A 26,346-nucleotide genomic window follows, 5' to 3' on the forward strand; every position below is an offset into this window, starting at 1 on the left:
TCCTCCTCTTCCCTGAGAAAGCTACTCAAAGGGAGCAGTGGCTTATTAAATGTATGACTCCTAGAAATAAGCCTTATTTTAGGGATATGCTTGAGATGACTCAATGCCAACTGTTCTGTGTGTGCCTCAGAGAGTGACTCCAGGTCTTGCTATAACTGCAACAAATTGTACACCCATGGCGGATTCATGTCAATGTATGGCAATATTGTACAATACAATTACAATACAATATTGTAAAGTAAATAAATAAATAAATAAAACTGAAAAAAAAACCTTTCAAATAGTATGCATTTTCCCTGCAGATAGACACACAGACACACATAAAACAAGCAAGCACACAAATGACATCTGTTAAATTTTTAAAGTTCAAACTGTTCCGTATTTGTGTCCAAGAGTTCTAATCAACTGCAAGTCACTCCTTAAACATTTGCCCGATGACATCAAGGCACCACTGAGCATTTATGGAAGGAATAAAATGAGGGGACAGAGTAAAAGACCTTGTTAGGTACAAAGGAAACAAAAGAACCAAACTGGCTGGTTCAGTGATGCAGTATTGTTAGGTGGTAGGCCCCATGAGGCCAGCCTGTGGTGCCTGTAAACACAGCAGAGGGGAGAGTGGGCTCTGGCCTGGACGGGCAGGCTGCATGGAGGGGCTCGGGACTGAACTGGAACTCGAAGGGGGAGAACGGACTGGAGGGTGGACAGGAAGGACACACAGTCATTGTTAGAATGTAAAGGGGGCCCAGCTGGATGGCAGCAGGATCCCTGGCAGGTGAGGGGCTGTGGGAAGCCTTCCCATCCGGCAGAAATGCTTTCACTCAGGGACCACTGTGGCTGCACAGGAGGATCAGTGGGGGTGCCCTCAACGCCACACTCTGGGGGAATTATTTTAGAGATGCTGAGATGACCTCAGCATCGGGATATTGCTCCCCAGTAATTTCTTTATACAAACAGTGGCTGAGAATCACTGTCAGGAGAGCTTCTGTAAGTTCCCATGGAGAATGGCATCACTGAAAAGTTGTAACATGGTCATCACTGCTCTCATGACTTTGTACGACATTTTCCTTCCTTCCAGTGGACATGAAACCAAATTTTAAAAGTTGCTCAAGTTCACTGACTTTGTACAGTCATGTCGTGCTAACTGCCTTGACTCTAGATGACCTTTACAGTTGGGTCTTTATGAAGCCACAGACCTAGCCCTCCAGGGATAAGTCTCATAGATACAATTTATAGACACAGAGAAATACATCTCGGTTTAAAAATTCCCAATAAAACATTATTTATGCAGATAGTTAACTGCTAACCTGTGTTTCTTTACAAGGTTTGAAGGAGAAGTTCTGCAGGACTCTGACAACAGCAAGTTTCATATTCATGATGGCAAACCTCATACCAATGCAATTTCGGGGTCCAGTTCCAAAAGGCAGGTATACATAAGGATTTATGCTGTCCTTGTTCTTCTTATTGAACCTGAATCCACAACAGTAGATGAAACAAGTGAATGAAACAGAAAAATCACAGGAGCTTCAGGTCTGAAGTTTTAACTTAAACCCTCAACCAGTAGCATAAGGGAGACTCCTGTGGGTGGGTGACTGAATCCTGCTGTGGTGATTTTGCTGCGAGAAAGGTAAGCCCCAAAGCCTTCCCATTCCCCAGATCCTACAGGAGCTTTCAGTCTGGGTGATAAAATAAGATGAAGGCTGTTTAAAGAAAATGTATCTATAAATATGAAATTTACAATCAGGTTGCTGAGATGCTCACGCTTTGAAAGGCAGTTAGGAAATGAGACTGATTGAAGGAAGAGTGGGTTCCTGCCTCCATAAGCACTGACATTGGTTATGTGCTCAGAGACGAAGGAAGCAGCAGAAACATCTTTGAGTATTTAAATTGTTAGTTTTCTGTTGTTTTCCCTTTGCTTCCTCTTGTGTGGGTATGTCTCTTTCTCCCACACACAGAGGTTGCTGAGGTCAGTAGATTTATGAGGGCATATGACTCTTACTCTACTCTGGTACAATCACTGATTTTTTTGTCTATCTGTTCCACAAACCGATAAAGTCCATGATGGCTAGACCTCTGCTTTATTCAAATTTGACTCCTCAAATTTGGATTTGGAGAAGTAATAATGGCATTTGGTTTTGTATATTTTAAACAGTCCTATTATGGAAAATATTCTGGAAGAATACAGATAATGTGACTGCAGCTACATGGGAAATTAGTCAAAGGGCAGCATCTGAGTGCTGCAGACCTGGGTTGAAGGCTGTTGAACAGGGAATGGACACTTACTGATACACTAAACATGACTCATAGAACCTGTAACTATAAACTATACTGTGTATATGTCAATCTGCTTTAACATTTGGATTTCTCACTCCCTGGCCCAGACCCTGACGCACACAGGTGAGCACTAACTCTCTGCTTGATGGCTGAGTGAATCAAAGGGTAATACAGTGAGTGGGCTCTTGTTTTAGGTTCCTGATACTGCAGAAGGGGAAGTTGAAGTTGCTGAGGTTGAGGGAGACACAGAGGTTCCCTGGTCCAGAACAGAGGACTTGGTGGACTCTGACTCTGCTTTCAACAATGCTATGAGTACAGATTATGCTAGCACTAGGGACTAAAGGTTGAACGAGACACAGTCCCTCCCATCACGGAGCTTATAGTCAGGGGCTCATAAAAGTGCCCAGATAGTGCCCTAAAATGTTCAATACAACTTTTTCTCACCATGAAATAAATGGAAGAGCATCAACTCTTTTCAGATCCAATCTGTGTCCAAACCAGAACACGACTCTGAATTCCCAGAAGACAATGCTTAACCTCTCCAACGGGGGTGTCTAGATGTCTAGAGAGCAGGGGACTTCTTTTTGGAAGGTCAAAAAACATGGAGGAAAAAGGGAGCTGGCCCAGGTCTACAGCCACAGACAGAGCCAGGACACCTATGTCTCCTCACCCTCATTGAGGCTGCTGGAACCACCTGGGATGAGACCTCTAGGTCTTCAGCCTACAGTCCTAAAATAATAATAGAGGAAACAGCAGCCAATGTTTAAAGAAATGGAAATGTGGGAACGTTAGTGATGAATTCAAAGAGCTAAGGAGGACAGAAAAACTTAAGGAAAAAAAAAACAAAATCACCTAAAATAATATAGCTGTTAAGTGAATTATAGCAGATGCAACAATTATATATATATTTTAAAAACACAGAATGCCATTTATAGTTTACTGTTAAATATAGTAAGTAATTGAAAAAATCACACTATATGTAATGCCATTCTAAGTTTTAACAATCTGTATATGCATAGAAAAATGTCCACAGGATTTACATTGCACTATTAATGAGGCCTATCTTAAGATATTGGGCTTCCCTGGTGGCTCAGTGATAAAGTATCCACCTGCCAATGCGGGAGATGTGGGTTTGATCCCTAGGTCAGGAATATCCCCTGGAGAAGAAAATAGCAACCCACTCCAGTCTTCTTGCCTGGAAAAATCCCATGGACAGAGGAGACTGGTGGGCTACAGTTCATGAGGTCACAAAGAGTCGGAAATGACTTAAGTGACTAAACAACAAAGAAGCTTAAGGTTTTAGGAATGCACACAACTAAATTTTTCTTTTTCTTTTAGTTTATGGTTGGTAAAGTTTTTAATCAAATAATGTCATTCTTGAAACAAGAAAATACATTTAACAATAAAAAGTCGTAAAATAAAAATGACTGTACAGTCACATATCCGTCACCCATAATAAGGGTTGTCAGAATACGCTCTGAACAACTGGATCAGAGGGGGTCCCCTTCCCTGGAGTCTTGTACCTTTCAGGACGGAACTCCTCAGGCTCTGGCCAGAACTCTGGGTCTCTGTGAAGCACGAAGATTGGTACTGTTGCTGTTGTCCCTTTGGGAATGGACACCCCATGGATTTCCACATCCTTCTTACAGAACCTCTCCAGTCTAACAGCAATTGGGAACATTCTGAGAGTCTCATTCACCACCATGTCAAGATACTCCATCTGTGCCAGGACATCGTAGGTTGGAGGCGCCTGGGAAGAGAAAAACAGATTTTGATAAATTAAAAAGAATTTGGATCACCCTTGAACGCTATCTATATAGTCCTATTGAAATGTTAGGAGCTCCAGGGAATAATTTAAATTGGTAAAGGACCTTTTAGTATTTATAGACATTACTATCATGTCCTTTGACCTCTCAATGCCCATTGACGGTACAGTAGTTATGACAATAGAAGAAATTTGGGACAATCGTCTAAACAGTGTGAAATACCACAGGTTATCAGGAAGTGTATTTTCTCTCTCATGAGAACAAACATGACCAACAGACTAGGACCCTTACTCTTAAGTGAAAAAGGCCAAGTCACAATTTCTTTTTAAAATGAGGCCATACATCTGTACAAAGGAAAGAAGGTGTAACAGAGCAAATACCCTATTCAACATATAGGTTCTTAGATAAATACTGTTGATTGCTTATTCTCTTCATTATACATATACAGTCCAGAAACAATATATGAAAACTCTATAAATAACTTGGGGAGAAACTTTCTAAACCAAATCTGCAAATGAATGAGAACACAATTTCAGATGCAAGGAAGTTACAAGAGGATCAGAACCCCACCCTCTGCTGCTAGAAGAGTCTCCTATTGTCCCTGTGGGTGTGACCCTAAGGTCTGAAGGTCTAAACAAGCCACTCCAGCCCCAGGGACCAGCTCTCCACACACCACAAAGAACTCCAGTTTCGGCTGAGATTTGAGACCACTGGGGGTGATACATGGCTGTCAAGTGGGGTTATACTTAAGGAGCAGCATTGTAGAAGGTAAGAATGCCTCAGGAGCCAACCCCATGGATCACAGCATGGATCATAGATCACCAGCAGGCACACGACTAGTGCCTGGAAGTGTTCCATCTCCCTGTGGCTCAGGTTCTCATGTGACACACGGAGACAGTTGAGGCTGACACTCCATAAGGCTGTGTGGCAGAGACACTCACTGCTCACCCAGCACCCAAGTCGGCCCCATTTTCCCCATTCCACTTGAAGTCAAGGCCAAATCAGCCAACAGGCTGTGAGGTGATTATGTCAGTTCAGAGACAAGTCATTTGAACCCTGGAAAGCAACTCTTGCGTTCCTTATTCCACAGATGACAAGAAGGTCTCATGTTCCGGATAAGGCAGCTACAAGATGGCGGAAGCTCTGAGTCGGTTTTCCTGAGTGACTCTGTGAAGCAGAGCTATCCATTCCATCCTCCACTAACAATCCATGTTGAGTCTGTAGACATAGACTGAAGTAAACCTTTGCTATGAAAGCCCCTGAGATTCCAGGGCTTGTCCATTACTGAGGAATAACCCACCTCTCCTGACTAATAATTTCTCAAAAATTAAACACATTCATAAATACAAAGTATTTAGAACAGACATATATAGTAAGAAGTACATATTAGCCAGTAGTAGTATTATTGTTAAGTAGTCTTATAAAAAGGAGAGAATGTAATGCCTTAGCTAGTCTTGGTCTGTTAACAGCTTTTCGATCTTCTTGTAATCAAGAGAATCCCAATATGGGATTTATCAGAGAAGAAATATCCTCTCTAATTTATGCAGACCCTACAAAGTATTTGAAGGACCTAGGATTTGAAAGGTCATAAGACTTGTCCAAAACCAGTCAGGTCTCATACTCACGTCCTCTGTTTCCTACTGTATATCCTTTCTTGTACACCAGGCTCCACCTAGGCTATAGTTTACTCAGGGCAGTAGACTGAATTAATGGTCCCAATTCTCCACCATTTCCTCTGTCCATTCCCTTTGCCTTTAACTCTGCGATGCCCTCCCATTCTGACTCAGGTTGGTCAGGTGGCTCACTTTGAACCTGTGGAATACTCGCTAAGTGTAAGGCTAGCAGAATTTTGAAAGTCACCGATGGGATTAGGCCTCTTGCTCATGACATCTACCACTGCCCTGAGAAGCAGACATGTGGAGATTGAGACAAGTGAGGAGCATGTGTGGAGTTGAGTCAGTCCAACTTAGCTAAGGGCAGCCAAGATCAGCCAACACACAGACCACAGTAAGTCCAGCCAACACCAATAAATGTGCAGACATCATGAACTTGGGCAAACTCTGAGAGATAGTGAGGGACAGGGAGGCCTGGCATGCTGTAATCCATGGAGTCACAGAGTCCAAAACGACTTAGCAACTGAACAACAACAAATTCAGACACCAGAGTAGTAAGTGATGCCACTGAAGTTCTGTGAATTTTAGTTGGGATTATTCTGATAACTCTGGACCAGCACTTTTTTCAAAGTACTTATATTGCTGTGAGTAGCATGAAGTACTTATGTTTTCTCCCTTTGTTTTGTATGCTATACATCCTTCCTAAATGTGTGGTGCCCAATTGCTTAGTCTTCCCCAACTCTTTGCGATCCCATGGACTGTAGCCTACCAGGCTCCTCTGTACATGGATTTCCCAGGCAAGAATACTGGAGTGCGTTGCCATTTCCTATTCCAGGGGATCTTCCCAACCCAGGTATTGAACCCGCATCTCCTGCATTGGCAGGAGGATTGGATTCCTTTCCAATGTACTACCTGGGAATGGAGGTAAATGATTTGATGCTTATGCTTTGGGTCAAAACCTCCTAATAAGGAGGGAGAAGACAATCATGCTAAGGCCTCACCTGCCCCCTCTCTCTCCAGGTATCATCACTCACCTTATTGGGGAAAGTCACGTCGATTTCCTCCTGCAACTTCTGCTGAACATCAGGGTGAGTGGCCAAAATATACAAAAGGAAGGAAAGAGTATTGCTAGTGGTCTCATAGCCAGCAAAAATAAAGATAATACTTTGGGCCATGAGTTCTTGGTCAGAGAGAGCTAAAAAGAAAGTCAAGACATTTTAGGTAAAGCATGGCAATGTAAAAATCACAGTTAAGATGATGAGACATTTCAGTGTAATTCCCAAACCCTTAGGGGAATAATGTAAAAGCAATTCAGAATCAAACTGAGAGCGATTTCCACTGTGTCTGCCTCACAAAGCCAAGAAAAAGCCAAGAGCTGTCTTAATCCAGTTTTTCCCAAGTCTCTACTATTCTTGGCCCTCTGTTCCTGGCAATACCACAGCCCCACCAACACAGCTGGGTAATTTCAAGAGATAGCTCTTCTGTCTAAAATCTACAGTGTTATCAGTATGTCCCTTAGAAAACTGTAAAAGAACTTTAGCTCCAAGTAAAATGGAGTACCGTTCCCTTCTAGAATATTTTAAATTATTCCACTTAAGGTACAGTTTGATTTTGTTTTGTTTTGTTTTACGAGAGATTTACAATACTAAGGCTATATGGTAGGGGAAATTAAGTTATATTTTATCAAAACTTGTTTACAGGAACATAAGAGTATAATACTGGGCTACAGTTAAACTCCTGTTACTCAAAGAGTGGTCCATGGACCAGAAGCATGAGCAGGATCTAGAAGCCTAATACAAATTCAGAGTCTCAAATCCCAAAAACCTAGAACTATGGAAACAACACATGAACTTTCATGAGATGTGGTGATGTATGTGCACAATGTAGCCTGAGAAGCATGGATTGTGCCCTTGAGAGTCATCAGGTGATAGAAGACCTGGGACACAAGTCTTCAAGGGGATGTTCAAGATATGTATAGATGCTACATAAATCAATAAAAAACTTGAAGAGTTGTGATGATCCTAGTCTAATCATTGGCATTAAAATAGCAGAAGAAAGAATGTGTGCATATAAGGACATAGGCCAGTGTGAAATATAGAAAAATTAGGTCCAGGGAATAGAATGAGCAATGCTGATTCAACTCTGGCCTGAACGTCATCCTCTCACTATACAACCGCTCCTTCTGCTTTTCTTTATTCTTACCAAACAGCCCTGTGATTATACACTGGTCTCCATTTTTATTTTCTCCCGAGAGACCAAGCATTCTCAGGCTCTCAGCTATTTGATGGGACTGAAGCAGGATCTTTGTTACTGACAGCACTCAACTCAACGTAGTACCTGCCCCAAACAAGTGATTAGCAATAAAAGCAATGCAAAATGAGTGCAATAAAGATCTACAAAGTTCTAATTCCCCAGTGATGATATCTGTGATGCTACTGTCAACAAATTCAACCATCCAAACCATAAATTTTTTCTCCAGTTAGCATAAACTGCGTAATAGTCAAAGTTTAGAGTTGTGCTAATATATGATTCTTCAAATTTTAATTGATTAATTACAATTTAGTATTCAGGTTTCAGTGGCACTAGTCACATGTCAAGTCCTCAACAGACACTTATGTCTAGTGATTACTATATTGAACAGAGCAGATACAGAATATTTCCTTCATCACAGAAAGTTGTATTGAATCATGTACTTAGAAAAATATTAGATATAATAATAGATAGATATAAGTAGGTATATAAACAGATATAGATATATTGAGAATGGGATGCAGCCAGTTTATCCCTGCTTTCAAGAACAAATTTTACAAAATTCATAATTTTGTGATATGGTTATCAATCCATTGGTAGCTTCAGATTAATCATATAGGAGTATTCATGTCATAGAATTAAAACACACCAGGGTCTTTTTGTCTGAGAGAGAGGGAGCATGTTTATATCAGTGATTTGTGGTAGACACAGAAATCTTTTTTTATTTTTACATAAGTGTAAAAATATTTGGTGTTCTGACAGTTGTCCACTGAGATGATCTAGAAGCAAAGAAACCCTAGAAGCAATGAGCATTCCTAGAACCCAAATGTTGGGTTCTAAACACCATTTCTCACTAAATGGAACCAGAACTTCTTAGAGAAATGGCTTATTCCAGGGGAAATAGAAGAGAAAGCTGGAATGCCTTACATTAGGAAGTGAGGAAGTTCTTGGAAAATGATAAATGAAAAAGATACAGGATACTCTGAACACCACTACAGTCATGGACACACATCATTATACATTTATCAAAACCCACAGAATGTACAATACCAATATTGGGCCCAGGTGGGAACTATTGTCTTTAGGTGATAATAATGTATCAGTGTAGGTTCATTGATTATAACAAGTGTATCACTCCAGTATGGACTTCAGATATTGAGGAAGGCTGTATGTAGGTGGGGGCAGAATGTATTTTGGTAAACTCTCTATTCTTCACTCAATTATGCTTTTTAAATTTCTGCTAAAAAATCGCCTATTGAAAAAAATGTCTAAGGAGAAAAAAAGTAAAATATATATAGGAGCCCACTTGAAAGGGCTCCAGTGGACAAACCTGACAATTTGAAAATTAAATTGAAGAGTGATGTGAGTGAGTAAGTTAGTTATATATAAGATTATACTGATATAAATAAATAAATGATTGGGGGAGAATGGAGAGCTCTCCCCATGAAAGAACATCAGCTCATAAACACAGAAGAATGATGGGTTTTGAAAGGCATCATGTTGTAATCATCATAGTTACAACGGTTTCAGTAAAAAACCATCCATGAATGATAAAATCAGTGGGTGACAATTTGAAGAGGAACAGAATATTTACAGTCTCAAAGGCTTCTCCCAGAAGTAACATGTTAATGACAAAGGGGGGAAAAATACACTTTACAGTAGAGTAAGCTGGTGAACACAAGTTTAAAAGTGTTCCAACTTAAGGTCACCAACACTGGGGCAATGTGCCCCCTGATGAATGAAGGGATGAAGCCTTGATGCAAATTTCCAGGCAGAGTTTCTGACTTGGTGGGTCTGGAGGAGCCTGAGAACTGATATTGGAACCAAGCTCCCCAGAGGTTCACCTGTAAGTAATCTACATCATAACTGACTTCTAAGCATGACATCCTTGTTATACTTGTTCTTCCAGCTCTGAACAAAGTTGCGCCTGCAAACTTCCAGGAAGTACCACAGTCTACTCTTTCTTTCTGCACGAGTGTCTTTCTTCAATTTGGCAGAAATTCCCCTCTGCCTAGAAAACTTCCGGCACATTTTCAGAACTTCCCCCTACCTCTGTGTCTCCCCATTGTGGCCCCTCTGAAGCTCTCCTTGGTTACCTTTATGATTGTCTGTTTCTTTGGAATTCTGAGAGTTAATCATCAACTGAAGCAAGTCCACACGTGGCTGTAAGCAGAAAAAAAATTTCTATGATAGAAAGTTACTTGTGAAGTCATAGATAAATCAGGAGTGCAGTATTTAACTTCCTTTGTGAGATTATGGCCCCTTAAAAAGCAGAAGTCTGACTGGTATTCCCTGAGTCCTCAGTGAACTAACATTCACCTACAGATCTCAGAGAACACGACGTTTCCCAAAGAGAAACCCAGCCACCATGTCAACTGCTTTTTGGTCCTCACTCTCTCTGATCTTTGGTTTCTCTGGCTTTTGAAACAGCTTCCTTGCCAAAGAGTTGCCTGCTGTCTCTTCTGTCACACCTGTTTGCTTAGGAGAAAATCAATGACTTTAATCCTTTTTTTCCTTCCAATTTTAATTCCTAATGAATTACCACACAAATAAATCCCCTCACATTTACAAAGTACTTTGGCAGCTTGTATAGAAGCATCTTCAAGGCCTTGACCCTTTCAGAACTCTATACAGCCTTCAGTGACATACTGGGTACAAAACCTTCTCTCCCCCTGACCTGCAGACATGCTTGTGCTGGCCTCCAGGCTTCATGGAGGCAAAGATGGGTTAACCAGCTTGCAGCCTCATGGCCCAGAGAAGACCCCATGCCCATGCCAGACTAGGAGAGGGCTCCAATTTAACACAGAATTCACTCCACCAGCTGCCTGATGGGGCTTTCCATTACACAATCTATAATATAGGAGTCTTGGATTGAAAGTGATTCTTTACCAGTATAACATCTGGGGTATCTATAATATCAGTAAAATCATTTTTAAACAGTAATTCTTATCCTTTAACAGTTTATTGAATGGAAGTGGTAAAGCTTTCACCTCAACAATACTTATGCAATGACATACTAATGTGCATGCCTACTATTAAATTTAATTGTCACTCTCTGGTCCATTTTCTTATTTCTTCCCCAATCTCAACCTTTCTCATCCCTCCACAATGATATATTAATAACCCCCCAGTTCTAAAATCTATACTTCTCTACGTATCTTTTTAAAAATGCAGAGAAGTTCACAAATCTTATGCGTACAGATGAACAAATTTTCAAAAAGTGAATACTCTCATGTAAACACCACCAGATTTTACCTTTTGATTATCTTTGAGGCGACTTTCTTTTATCCTTTTTACAGATTTTGTCAAAAAATTCACAGCGCTTTTTGGAAATATGGTGATATTTAATACTTCAAAGATTGGGACAAGGAATGGAAAGAGTACTATAGAGAAGAGATAACAGAAAAGCACAGTGAAAATTCAAATTTTACACAGCAAGTATAATTTGCTCTATTAATCAGAGAAAGATACCAGAGTTCTCAACCAGAATCACTTCCTGTGTGACTTTTGCTCAGACATACAAGCCAATGACTGAGCAAGGCCAAGTCCACTTATGGGGGCCATCACTATTGTAGTGAAATCAGTGGTCCGTTCGGCCTTTTGGAATGATCAGAAAAAACCGGATTATATTCCTTACCTTCATAGTTTTTTATCTATTGGATTAGAATTTCTTTGGATAAATCACACTATAGTGTGCTACTCTAATTAACCATTTGATGCAAAAACCATTCAAGATAGAAATAAAACAGTATATATCTTTTAACCACAATGGAATTAAATTAAAAATCAATAACCAAAATTGGGAAACTCACAAATACATGGAAAATAAACAATACACTCCTAAATAAACAATGAGCTGTATACTATATAAAAAATACAACCAGGAATTACTTTGAAATAAATTAAAATGAAACTATTACTTACCAAAATGAATGGGATGTAGAAAAAACTGTGCTCATTGAAAAGTTTAAGGCTGTAAATATCTACTTTTAAAAAGAACAAAGATCTCAAGTCATGAGCCTAAGTTTCCACCCTAACTCACTGAAAAAGGAAGAGCAACCTCAACCTAAATCTAGAAGAAGAAATTAATAAAGACAAGAGCAGAAACAAATGAAACAGAGAGAATAAAAACAATCTAGAAAATCAATGAAACCAAAAGCTAATTCTTTGAAAAGAACTTTTAAGCTAGTGAAGTGAAAGTTACTCAGTTTTGTCTAACTCTTTATCACCCCATGGACTACACAGTTCACGGAATTCTCCAGGCCAGAATACTGGAGTGGGTATCTTTCCCTTCTCCAGGGGATCTTCCCAACCCAGGGATCGATCCCAGGTCTCCTGCACTTCAGGTGGATTATTTACCAGTTGAGCCACAAGGGAAGCCCAAGAATACAGGAGTGGGTAGCCTATCCCTTCTCCAGTGGATCTTCCCAACCCAGGAATTGAACCAGGGTCTCCTGCATTGTAGGTGGATTCTTTACCAACTGAGCTATCAGGGAAGCCCTTTGAAGCTAGATAGACCAAAAAAATAAAAAGAGAGAGAGAGAACTCAAATATGTAGCATCCCAATGAAAGAGGAGAGATTACTGTTGACATTAAAAGAATACCAGGAACAAGGTTCACCAATAAATTAGATAACTTAGAGGAAGTGGACAAATTCCTTAAAAGACATGAAGTACAGAAGCTAACTCGAAAAGAAAGAGACAGTCTGAATTTTTCCACTAAAAATGATTAAACAGGAAGGTTGATTCCTCCAGCTTCATTCTTCTTTCTCAAGATTGCTTTGGCTATTCAGGGTCTTTTGTGTTTCCATACAAATTGTGAAATTATTTGTTTTAGTTCTGTGAAAAATATCGTTGGTAGTTTGATAGGGGTTGCATTGAATCTATAGGTTGCTTTGGGTAGTATACTCATTTTCACTATATTGATTCTTTCAAACCAAGAACACGGTATAGTTCTCCATCTATTTGTGTCATCTCTTATTTCTTTCATCAGTGTTTTATAGCTTCCTGTATAGAGGTCTTTTGTTTCTTTAGGTAAATTTGTTCCTAAATATTTTATTCTTTTTGGTGCAATGATGAATGGGATTATTTCCTTAATTTCTCCTTGTGATTTTTCATTGTTATTATATAGAAATGCAAGGGATTTCTGTGTATTAATTTTATATCCTGCAACTTTACTATATTCATTGATTAGCTCTAGTAATTTTCTCATGGCATCTTTAGGGTTTTCTATGTAGAGGATGATGTTATCTGTAAACAGTGTGAATTTAACTTCTTCTTTTCCACTCTGGATTCCTTTTTCATCTCTGATTGCTGTGGCTAGAACTTCCAAAGCTATGTTGAATAGTAGTGGTGAGAGTGGGAACCCTTGTCTTGTTCCTGATTTTAGAGGGAATGCTTTCAAAGCAATATTAAGAAAGAATGAAACTGGAGGAATCAATCTTCCTGACTTCAGACTATACTGAAAGAAAGTGAAAGTGTTAGTCACTCAGTACTGGCTGACTTTTTGTGACCCCATGGTCTACAGTCCTCCAGGCACCTCTGCCCATGGGATTCTCCAGGCAAGAATACTGGATTGGGTTGCCATTTTTTTCTCCATGGGATCTTCCCGACCCAGGAACTGAACCCAGATCTCCTGCATTGTATGCAGATTCTTTCCTGTCTAAGCCACCAGAGAAGACTATACTACAAAGCTACAGTCATCAAGACAATATGGTACTGGCACAAAGACAGAAATCAGTGTAGATCAATGGAACAAAATAGTCCAGAGGTAAACCCATAGACCAAGGACACCTTATCTTTGATAAAGGAGGCAAAAATATACAATGGAGAAAAGACAGTCCCTTCAAAAAGTTGTGCTGGGAAAACTGGTCAACTATGTGTAAAAGAATGAAACTAGAACACCTTCTAACACCATACACAAAAATAAACTCAAAATGGATGAAAGGCCAAAAACTATAAATAGAGGAAAACAAAGGCAGAACACTCTCTGACATAAATCACAGCAAGATGCTCTATGACCAACCTCCCAGAGTAATGGAAATAAAAACAAAAATAAAAAAATGGGACTTAAAAGCTTTCACACAATGAAGGAAACTATAAGCAAGGTGAAAAGATAGCCCTCAGACTGGGAGCATATAGTAGCAAATGAAGAAACTGACAAAGAATTAATCTCCAAAATATACAAGCAGCTCATGCAGTTCAATACCAGAAAAATGAACAATCCAATCAAAAACTGGGCAAAAGACCTAAACAGAAATTTCTCCAAAGACATAAATATGGCTAATAAACACATGAAAAGATGTTCAACATCACTCATTATTAGAGAACTGCAAATCAAAACCACAATGAGGTATCATCTCACACGAGTCAGAATGGCCATTATCAAAAGTCTACAAACAATAAATGCTGGAGAGGGTGTGGAAAAAAGGAAACTCTTTTACACTGTTGGTGGGAATGCAAATCTGTCCAGCCACATGAAGAAGAGTGTGTAGATTCCTTAAAAAACTGGGAATAGAACTGCCCAGCAAGCAGCAAGCCCACTGCTAGGCATATAACCCAAGAAAACCAGAACTGAAAGAGACACATGTACCCCAGTGTTCATGGCAGCACTATTTATAATAGCTAGGACATGGAAGCAACCTAGATGTCACTCAGCACATGAATAGATATGGAAATTGTGGTACATATACACAATGGAATATTACTATAAAAAAGGAACACTTATGAGTCAGTTCTAATGAAGTGGATGAACCTGGGGCCTATTATACAGAGTGAAATAAGTCAGAAGAGAAAAAAATACTGTATATTAATGCATATATATGGAATTTGGAAAGAAGGTACCAACAATCCTACATGCAGGGCAGCAAAAGAGACACAGATGTAAAGAACAGACTTTTGGACTCAGTGGGAGAAGGCAAGGGTGGGGTGATTTGAGAGAATAGCACTCCAACATGTATATTACCATATGTAAAATAGATGACCAGTGTAAGTTTGACACATGAAGCAGGGCACCAAAGCTGGTGCTCTGGGATAACCCAGAGAGATAGGGTGCAGAGAGGGGTGGGAAGGGGATTTCAGGATGCGGAGACACATGTATACTTGTGACTGATTCATGTTGATGGATGACAAAAAACCTCATAATATTGTAATGTAATTATCTCCCAATTAAAATAAATTAATATACCGGAAAAAATTATTAAACAGAAACTACTCAAAAAGAAAGAAACAATGTGAATAGACCTATAAGAAATACAGTTTGATTTGATAATCAAGAAACCATGCACAACTTGACAATGAAAAGCTCAGGTTCAGATGGTTTCAATGCTGAACACCACTCAAATAATTAAAGAATTAATGCCAATTTTTCACTAACTCATCTGACAAATAGAAGATGACAGAATACTTTGAAAGTCATTCTTCAGGATCAGTATTAACCTGGTGTGAGAAACAGAGTAAGATAGTAGAGGAAAGGAAAACAACAGACCAATGTATCTTATGACCATGGATACACAAATCCTCAAAAAAACTACTAGCAAACTGAATCTACTAACATATACAAAGGTGTATACATCATATATAAGCGCATTTTATCCCAGGAATGGAAGGTTGTATAATATGCCATTTCAAGAGAGTAATAAAAAATGACCACACAATTATTTAATAGATGCAGAAGAAGCATGTAACAAAAATCCAATACGTGCTTGTGATTAAAAAAAAAAAAAAACCTCTCAGCAAACAGGAACAGAAGGGACTTTCATCAACCTGATAAAAGGAATCTATGAAAAACACATATTAAAAAAGAAAGAAAGAAAGAAAAACACATATTTAACAACTTATGTAAACCCATAGTTAACACTAATACCTAATAGTGAAAAACTGGATGATTTTCTCTAAAATTTAGAATAAGACAAGGAAGCCTTTTTCACCACTTCTACCCAAAATTGTACCTGACATTCTAACCAGAAGAATTAGTCAAGAAAATTAAATAAAATATATCCATATAGGAAATGAAGACTAAACCTCTGCTATCAAATAACATGATATTTTATACAGGGAATCCTAAGAAAACCATTAAAAACCTATTAGAAAAAATAAATAAGTTCAGCAGGGTTTCAAGATACAAGATCAAGACAAAAACCACTACGATATTGTAAAGTAATTAGCCTCCAACTAAAATAAAAAGAAAAAAAGATACAAGATCAAAATACAAAATAAACTGAATTTCTATATTGCAATAAATAATATAAAATGACATTAAGAAAATAACTCACACACAAAAAAAGAAAATAACTCCACTTACGATAACATCAAAAACAATAGAATCAGTAGGAATAAAATAAAAGACATGTAAAATTTACTCACTGAAAACCACAAAACCTTGTTGAACTAAATTAAAGAAGATGTAAATAAGTGAAAAACATGCCATGATCATGAATCAGAACATTTACATTGTCAAGATGGCAAATTGACGGGTATAAGACATTCCCTATCAGAACTCTAGCTGACCTCTTTGAAGAAACTGACTAACTTAGCTTAAATTCATATGAAAATGAAAGAGGCTCAGAGAAGACAAAACATTACTGAAAAAAATAATAAAGTTATAAGACTCACATTTCCTGATTTTAAGACTTACCATAAAGCTACATTAATCAAGGCAATGTGACACTGGCCTAAGGAGGCACATATATTCATGGAATAAAGTTTTGAGTCCAGAAATAAACCCACTTCTCTATGGCCAATTGAACAATGAAAATGTTTCCAAGACCATTCAATGGAGACAAAACAGGCTTTTCAATAAGTGGTACTGAGACAACTGGATACCTATAAGCAAATTGCACCAGGACTATTGATTTAAGTGATAACTGAAATTTGTACTTTTTGACCACCATCATCCAATTCTATCTCCCAAACCCTGTCTCTGGTAACCAAAAATCTGACATCGTTTTTCTATGAGTTTGGATTTCTTCCTTTGATTCAACATATAGTATTTGTCTTTCTGTCTGACTTATCTCACTTAGCATGAGGTCCAGCTACATTGCTGCAAATGGAAGAATTTCCTTCCTTTTCATGGCTGAATAGTATTCTGTCCTGTTTGTGTATGTGTGTATATGCACCACATTTTTCCTATCCATTTATCCATCAATGGACACTCAGGTTATAAAAAACCATTGAATTGTATATTTTAAATTGGTGAATTATATCTCAATAAACCTATCAAGAGGAAGGAAGGGAGGGAGGGAAGGAGGAAGGGAGGAAGAAAGAACAAGAGGGAAGGAGGAATGGAAGGAGGAATACAGAAAAAGGAAGGTAGTAGGACACTTACCTACTGAGAGAAGAAATGGATCAAGGATATTAAACCTTAAGAGCTTCTTGGCATTGTCCACAAAGGGATCTTGTGGGTTGCCAAGGGAATCAATATTCACTCCAAATGATGTGCTAGTAATCACATCCATGCTGTAGGCCCCAAAGACGCTGAGCAGAGAAAGATAAACACAGACAGTTAAAATTGCGACCAGCTGACTATCCAGATCCAACACAGTCCTCAAGAAAATTATATAAAATCAGATGCCCAGGCAAGACAGGTCAAGAGCCACACTCGCTCAGAACCACCTGCTGGATCATGGAAGACTGTCTGCTACTCTCACTCACTCCTGAGGTGTGTATGAGGTGCAACTTAGACCCCTCCCCCACTCCCAATCTCAAGGAGCTCAGTCATAGAAGGATAGAGTCCATAATCAGACAAAGGACAGTAGTGTGCTTTGACTATGGGCAATAATAGGTGTATAAGGAATGTGTCTGAGCAGAACAAAGGGAGCAAATTCACTCTTCCTGGGGAGTCAAGAAAGGGGACATTGATGTGGGTCTCACCTCACCACAGAATTGTGCTCAGAGCTGATTCCCCTTTAGCGCAAAAGCAGAGTTGATGTACAATATCACATTAGTTTCAGGTGTAGAAGAGCGACTTTAAGTACTCCAATTAAAGTTGTTATCATTAAATATTAAATACATTCCTTGTTATGTACAATCTATCCCTGTAGCACAATTATGCTATACATTGTAATTTGTACCTTTTAATCCTCTATTCTATCTGCACTCCACTTCCTACTTCCCACTGGTAACCACCAGTTTGTTTTCTACAGTGGTGTGTGTGTGTGTGTGTGTGTACACATGTGTGACACATCTTCTTTTAACATTCATCTACTGACAGATACTTGCATTCTTCCATATCTTGGCTACTGTAAATAAAGCTGATAAAAGAAATGGGGTGCCTGTACCTTTTCAAATTAGTGTTTTCATTTTCACTGTACGTATACCCAGGGTGGAACTGCTGAATCATATCACAGTCCTCAGGCTTCCTGGGTGAATCAGTGGTAAAGCAACTGCCTGCAAGGCAGGAGATTTGGGTTTAATCCCTGGGTTAGGAAGATCCCCTGCAGAATGGAATGGCTACCCACTCCAGTATTCTTGCCTGGGAAATCCCATGGACAGAGGAGCCTGGCAGGCTATAGCCTGTGGGGTCACCGAGAGTGGGACATGATGGAACACAGACAATAGTTCCCTTTAAGATTGTGGAGAAACCTCCATATGGTTTCCCACAATGGCTGCATCAATTCACAGTCCACCAACCTTGTACCAGGGTTTCCTTTTCTCCATACCCTCACCCAAACTTACAGGTGTTGGCTGATTTTGTGATTTTGATTTGCATTTCTCTGATGATTTGCAATGTGAACATCTTTTCAACTGTATATCTTTGCTTGAAAAATGTCTATTAAGATCTTCTGCCCATTTTTCATTAGGTAGTTTGTTATTTAGATTTTGAGTTGTATGAGACATTTATATATTTTTGGATACTAACCTCTTATCATCATATCATTTGCAAATTATTCTCCCATCCATTAACTAGGTGGTCTTTTCATCTTATCAATATTTTACTTCACTGTGCAAAAGATTTTTAAGTTCAATTAGGCAAAAATAAAAAATTAGATCATTTGCTTATTTTTGCTCTTGTTTTCTTTGCCTTAAGAGTTAAATTAAAAAACATATTGTTATGAATTATGGCAAAAGAACATTCTGCCTATTGTTTCTTCTATGTTTTAATGGTTTCCAGTCTTACATTTAGATCTTTAATCCATTTTGAGTTTGTTTTTCTACAGGGTATGAGAAAATGTTCTAATTTCATTCTTTTACATATAGCTGTCCAGTTTTCCCAGCACAGTTATTGAAGAGACTGTCTTTTCTCCACTATATATTCCTGCCTCCTTTATCATAGATTAATTGACTCTAAGTATAAGGGTTTATTTTGGAGCTCTCAAATTTACTCAATTGGTATGTGTCTGTTTTGTACCAGTACTCTCTATAATCAGTAACAAGACAAGGATGCCCATTCTTGCCCCTTCTACTCAATACAGAATTGGAAGTCCTAGCCATAGTAATCAGACAAGAAAAAGAAGCAAAAGACATCCAAACTGGAAGGGTACATGTAAAACTATCAGTATTTTCAGATGAAATAATACTTTATATAGGCAACCCTGAAGTTCCACCAAAAATCTAGAATAAATGAATTCAGTAAAGTGGCAGGTACAGGATTAATATGCAGAAATCTGGTGCTTTTCTATACAGTAATAAAGAACTATAAGAAAGAGAGAATGATAAAAACAATCCTGTTTAAAATCACATTAAAGGAATAAAACACCTAGGAATAAACTTAATCAGGGAAGTGAAAGACCTATACTATGAAAACAATAAAATGATGAAGGAAATCCAAACAAACAGAAAGATGCTACAATGTACATGGATAGGAACAATTAATATTGCCTAAATGTTCATACAACCCAAAGCACTCTATAGATTTAACACAATCCCTATCAAAATACCTGTGTTACTTTTCACAGAACTACAACAAATAATCCCCAAGTTTATATGGAACCATACAAGACCATAAATAGCCACAGCAATCTTGAAAAACAGAACAGATATGGAGGCATCATGCTCCCTGACAAGACCAAACTGTGTATTTTTATTTCCCAGAATATCCAAGGTGACAGTTAAGCAGATAAGTTAACCCTGGCTCATGTACCCAGAAGATACCTTCTGATATTTTCATGAGCCACCACTCATTCTTGGGTGGCCAGTCGGAGTTGTAAACCACACACCTACTTCTATTCAGTCACTAGAGTAACTCAGCAGTGGGAATTTGGCTCCAAGGCAGGCAACAGAGGGGCTCAGTGGAGCTCAGAGGACCAGCAGCTTCACCCCTACTTACTCTTTTATGTCGACGGACGTGCCTTTCTCTGCTTCCTTCCTCAGGTTCCTCACCAACACATCTCCATACTGTCTAATGATAGGGAACATCTAGACACAAAACACAACAGCGCGGGAAGTTAAATGTGGAGACTCAAGTTTTAGAAGGACCTGGTTTTCAGGGGCATGGAGCCATCAGTGACATTTTATTATAAATCTGATGATGTCTCTTCTAGGATGTGAAGATAAAAACCATTTTAGGAAACTCAAATTTGGCACACCACTCCTTGGACAGGGATATGAATTTATTTTCTACCTTATTCTTTAAGTTGCTCATGGAAAAACCTCTTCTTTTCTTACCTCCTTGAGCTTCCCACTGGTGAAGGTTGGAGACAGCAATGTCCGTATTCTCTTCCATTGTTCATCCTCAGCCATAGAAACAGCATTTTTCATAATTCCCAATGGACCAAAAACCTAGAGTTGAAAGCAAAACATATTTTACCCTACCTAAGTTTTTGAAGTCTCAACAGTTGTGGAAAATACGTTAATAATTTGGGAACAATGGCCTCAACAAATCTTTCATTTCAGTTCAGTTCAGTTCAGTCACTCAGTCGTGTCCGACTCTTTGCGACCCCATTAATTGCAGCACTCCAGGCCTCCCTGTCCATCACAAACTCCTGGAGTTTACTCAAACTCATGTCCATTGAGTCAGTGATGCCATCCAACCATCTCATCCTCTGTCATCCCCTTCTCCTCCTGCCCTCAATCCCTCCAAGCATCAGGGTCTTTTCCAATGAATCAACTCTTCGCATGAGGTGGCCAAAGTACTGGAGTTTCAGCTTCAGCATCAGTCCTTCCAGTGAACACCCAGGACTGATCTCCTTTAGGATGGACTGGTTGGATCTCCTTGCAGTCCAAGGGACTCTCAAGAGTCTTCTCCAACACCACAGTTCAAAAGCATCAATTTTTCGGTGCTCAGCTTTCTTCACAGTCCAGCTCTCACATCCATAGATGACCACTGGAAAAACCATAGCCTTGACTAGATGGACCTTTGTTGGCAAAGTAATGTCTCTGCTTTTTAATATGCTGTCTAGGTTGGTCATAACTTTCCTTCCAAGGGTTAGGGTTAGAGGCGTCTTTTAATTTCATGGCTGCAGTCACCATCTGCAGTGATTTTGGAACCCAGAAAAATAAAGTCTGACGCTATTTCCACTGTTTCCCCATCTATCTGCCATGAAGTGATGGGACTGGATGCCATGATCTTAGTTTTCTGAATGTTGAGCTTTAAGCCAACTTTTTCACTCTCCTCTTTCACTTTCATCAAGAGGCTCTTCAGTTCTTCCTACTTTCTGCCACAAGGGTGGCGTCATCTGCATATCTGAGGTTATTGATATTTCTCCCAGCAATCTTGATTCCAGCTTGTGCATCTTCCAGCCCAGTGTTTCTCATGATGTACTCTGCATATAAGTTAAATAAGCAGGGTGACAATAGACAGCCTTGACGTACTCCTTTCCCAATTTGGAACCAGTCTGTTGTTCCATGTCCAGTTCTAACTGTTGCTTCCTGACCTGCATACAGATTTCTCAAGAGCTGGGTCAGGTGGTCTGGTATGCCCATCACTTTCAGAATTTTCCACAGTTCATTGTGATCCACACAGTCAAAGGCTTTGGCATAGTCAATAAAGCAGAAATAGATGTTTTTCTGGAACTCTCTTGCTTTTTCGATGATCCAGCGGATGTTGGCAATTTGATCTCTGGTTTCTCTGCCTTTTCTAAAACCAGCTTGAACATCTGGAAGTTCACAGTTCACATATTGCTGAAGCCTGGCTTGGAGAATTTTGAGCATTACTTTACCAGCATGTGAGATGAGTGCAATTGTGCGATAGTTTGAGCATTCTTTGGCATTGCCTTTCTTTCAGATTGGAATGAAAACTGACCTTTTCCAGTCCTGTGGCTATTGCTGAGTTTTCCAAATTTGCTGGCATATTGAGTGCAGCACTTTCACAGCATCATCTTTTAGGATTTTAAATAGCTCAAATGGAATTCCATCACCTCCACTAGCTTTGTTCGTGGTGATGCTTTCTAGGGCCCACCTGACTTCACATTCCAGGATGTCTGGCTCTAGGTGAGTGATCACACCATCGTGATTATCTGGGTCGTGAAGATCTTTTTCGTACAGTCCTTATGTGTATTCTTGCCACCTCTTCTTAATATCTTCTGCTTCTGTTAGGTCCATACCATTTCTGTCCTTTATCGAACCCTCTTTGCATGAAATATTCCCTTGGTATCTCTAATTTTCTTGAATCTTTAGTGACTATCTATTTAGCACCAGGCCCTATGCTAGATGCAGAATAAATATTTATCCTGAATGTCTAGGATAATGTGGAAGAGACATTCAGCCACTTGATGTGTTTCCAGCCTTCGTATTCCAATCTCCTTTTAAATGCAAATGACCATGTAGTACAGAAAGGGTTCTTCCAGGGGATAGAAGGGAATAAGATCGAGTTCATCTTCCCGGGCTATGCAGAGAAGGGACTGGTGACAGCCAGCCAGATAGCCTTGGCAGACTGCATTTTGCCTCAGGTTACTTCGGTCTTTACATATATTTACAGCCTGACCATCTGGAAATACGAATGTGCTGACATGGTGGGGGCTTTTTAAGTAGTACTAACTACGCAAAAGATTATGAATCTACCTGATATCCTGAAAAAAAAAATTATGCAATGATATGGAAAACATTCCCCCTACATTTTCCCCCAGGAATAGAAGGGGAAAGAAGACAACTGTATTTCTCAGCTTGGGACAGGCATGTGAAGCAAACCTGTTTGAAAATCTCCTCGATCTTTCAAATTTATATTTTGTTTTAAAATAGATTGCTCCAACACTCATTTATGATAAAACTCACAAAATAGGAAGACAAAAAAAAATTCCTTAACTTGATTAAGAGCATCTACAAAAAGACCTACAGCTAATATCACTTTAATGATGAAATACTAAAGTGACATCTTCAAGATAGGAGACTCATCACCAGAGTGGAGACTCCAGCCTTTGTTGTCTCACAATTAGACAGCTCACAGTAAATGAAATTAGGTCTAAGAAGCGTCAGCCATACAACAGAGCACACTTGAAAATAACTCACAAAAACAGGAGGAGAATAGATACATTTTGTTTGCATCATCCCTTCCCCTAGGCCTGCACTGCTCAGCATCAAGAGGGAATTCCCCAGCCTGAGACATTTTCCCTTGCTGGAAAAATAAAAAATGACTAAAAGAGACAACACGATCAGTTACCTGTTTCTCCAGCCATCCCTGTGGATACCCTCCCCTCCCTACTCGGTCTCTGACTTGGAACCACTGTCCTCCTTCTCTGGCCCCACCCTGACGTGTGAGGTTGCCAACCTTCTGTGGCCCACCTTTGGGTTTAGGGCTGGATTGTCCAGGAAGAGATGGCAGGCAAGGGAAGGAGAGGGGAGGGAAGGGGCAGGAAATGGAAAGGAAGAGCCATGTGAAGCTTCTGATACAATCTGAAACTGACCAGTGCATGTAGCCTTTCTCCCCAATCAACTGAACAATCAACCACCTTTTATTCCATGTTCATGGTGTTAAGGAAGTTTCAAGAATCCTACTCCCCCTACTGCCTCCAACCCCACTAAAGCTGCCCAGTTAGTGCCACTGCTGATGCTATAAGACCCAGGATCCACACCAGCAGTCAATCTTTTTGGGTGCGCATGTGCAAAACACTATCACAAGGCTCTGCAGATGCTCAGATGCCTAAAGCCAGTCCTGACTACTGTCACTCAACTGCACTGACCCACCTGTCCACAGCTAACCTCTGCAGCCACACACCTGCACACTGCCAGGCTCAGGCCTGAGCACAGCGATGAAGACCCAGGGCAGCAAAAAGTAAAGTGAATAAATAAATAAATATGAAACAAATAAATAATTTTAAATGGATAGTTTTTCCATAAATGGTGCTGGAGCAATTCAGACATTTAGAAGCCAACTTAAAAAAAAAAAAAAACTTATATAGAAACTAACACAAAACGGGTTATAGACTTAAATGTAAAACATAAAATGATTTAATACTTAGGGACAAAATAGGAGAAAATCTTCAAGGCCTAGGGCTAGGTCAAGATAATTTGGACTTGACAACAAAGGCAAAATCCATAAAAGGGGAAACTGATAAATCACTCATCAAAATTTAAAGAGCACTATTTGCTCTGCTAAAGATCCTGATAAGAGGAAAAAACAAGCTACATGCTGCAACTATGTAAGAATAGTAAGGAGACTTGTACGGATGGAACAGTTCTGTACATTGATTGTCGTGGTAGCTACACAAATCTACATCTAGAACACATTTCGCAGAGCAAAACATACAAAACGAGCATGAAACTGAAGAAATCACAATAAGCTCTGTGGATAGTATGAACGCCAGTTTTCTGCTTTGAAATTGTATTCTAATTAATCAACGTATTGCCAATGGAGGAATCAGGACGAAAGTTACATGACATGCAGCCTCTCTGTAATTTTCTCTTTTGACAACATCCTGTGAGTTTATAATATATTTCAAAATGCATATCTAATAAACAAATTTTAAATTTAAAAAAATGGATGCCTACCCTCCGGTTTGTGAAGACAGAATAACATTCTTTCACCAGTACTGTTTTGATCACATCTGGATCTGTGATAACCAACAGAGGCTGTTTACCTTCAAAAATCCTGTGTAGGGAAAACAGAGCTGATTAAACTTAAGGAGCCACGTTCTGCAGCTGGAGCCATACCTGGAAGTCCAGATGTTTATCTTAACATTACATAATCCATCCTTCTAAAGTCATCATTAAAAATACCATGAAAACACTGCTAATTCTAGGTGGTAAGTATATAGGTATTTCCAGTATCATTTTCCATAATTTTTATAGGTTTAATATATTTCATTATCAAGAAGGAAGTTAGATTAGTAAATAATTGAAGAAAGCAAATTATCTGAAAATTAAAAAATAATTAAGGAGAGTCTACCTACTCAGTCATTTTTGAAGATATACCCAAAGCATGAAAATGCATATTTTAGATGAAAACTGTAGACACATCTATATAACAATATATCTGCAAATGAAAGAAGATTTGGAATGCTCCCCAAGTGACAGTGGGATTATGAAAGATTTTCTCTTTTGTCCTATTTTCTAAAATTTGCTTATTAGTTAATACTTTTTTAAGGAAATATTTTAAATAGTGAGATATCCTTGATAGCATCAAGTTTAGGATAATTTGAACAACAGGAAAAAGAGAATGAAAGAAATCAGAGAAACATGTATAAACTCATTTTTGTTTGTTTGTTTGTTTCAATTGTTTATTAATGGACCAGATTACAAAAATAATCCTGGTAGATACCTTAGTTCATCCTTCTAATAAGCCTGTTGATCTGGTCTTCCCTGTTGCCAGCATCTCCACCTTCTACAAAATGGGTGGTCTTTTTCTTCATTCCACCTCGTGGAGACGACAATTTAAAGGGCCACAGGAAGTTGTTTGCTTCTTTGAAATGTTTTCCAATGGTATAGATCTCATGAATCAGATCCTCCCTGCAGATGATTCCGTATTTCCCAAGAGATTGAGCAATCAATGCGCTGTCTGTCAGGGCAATTCACTTTTTGTTGATTTTGCCATAACCACGCTTGTAGATCAATTCATTTACAGACTTCAGATTTGGGTACACCCATGCAGTGAATGTATGTCTCCACAATTCTCAGCATGTTAATTGATGTCTTGTTGAGCTTCACAAAGGTGGCATTGAAGATCTGCCGGAGGCGACGGAGCTGCAGCACCTTTCGAACCTTCGGGCTCACACCGTTGATACCTCTGATCCTGATGACAAATGCCAATTTGGGTTCCGCGGGTACATAGAAGTTGCCGGCTTTTCGTGCCATTCTAGCCATTCGAATTTCAGTTCTGTACATCTGCCTGTATTCCTTGTGGTAATGCTTAGCTTTTTCATAAATAAGCTTCCTCCTTGCCTTTCGAAGCATCTGTTGGGCAAACTTCTTTCTCAGGCGCTTGATCTTAAGCTCTGCGAAATTCTTTCACTTTTTCTTAAGGGTTTCTGGCACAGCAGGAATCTTCTTTTTCTTCTCTTCTGCACCCTCCATGGTTCCAGCCAGGAAAGAAGCTAAACTCATCTTTTAAATATTTTCTTTTCATTACATGGGTCCCGT

At 39.2% G+C, this 26,346-nt stretch overlaps 1 protein-coding gene and 1 pseudogene across 2 annotated transcripts in view; both read right to left on the reverse strand.

Annotated features, from left to right (window-relative positions):
• LOC122432836 lies at positions 1–26,280 on the reverse strand (annotated as a pseudogene).
• The window catches only part of LOC122432818 (cytochrome P450 3A24), a 43,535-nt gene that overhangs the window by 1,273 nt on the left and 15,916 nt on the right, over positions 1–26,346 (reverse strand). For both annotated transcript variants that reach the window (XM_043455037.1, XM_043455036.1), the window contains exons 4-12: positions 24,760–24,859; positions 20,503–20,616; positions 20,165–20,253; positions 17,225–17,373; positions 11,156–11,283; positions 9,997–10,063; positions 6,685–6,845; positions 3,795–4,021; positions 1,305–1,467 (exon numbers count right to left, since the gene is read on the reverse strand). In XM_043455037.1, the coding sequence (XP_043310972.1) occupies positions 1,305–1,467; positions 3,795–4,021; positions 6,685–6,845; positions 9,997–10,063; positions 11,156–11,283; positions 17,225–17,373; positions 20,165–20,253; positions 20,503–20,616; positions 24,760–24,859 (1,198 nt within the window). The remainder of the gene's footprint in view (positions 1–1,304; positions 1,468–3,794; positions 4,022–6,684; positions 6,846–9,996; positions 10,064–11,155; positions 11,284–17,224; positions 17,374–20,164; positions 20,254–20,502; positions 20,617–24,759; positions 24,860–26,346) is intronic.

Source organism: Cervus canadensis, chromosome 32 (assembly GCF_019320065.1).
Source record: "Cervus canadensis isolate Bull #8, Minnesota chromosome 32, ASM1932006v1, whole genome shotgun sequence".
In the NCBI taxonomy this organism is placed as follows: Eukaryota; Metazoa; Chordata; class Mammalia; order Artiodactyla; family Cervidae; genus Cervus; species Cervus canadensis.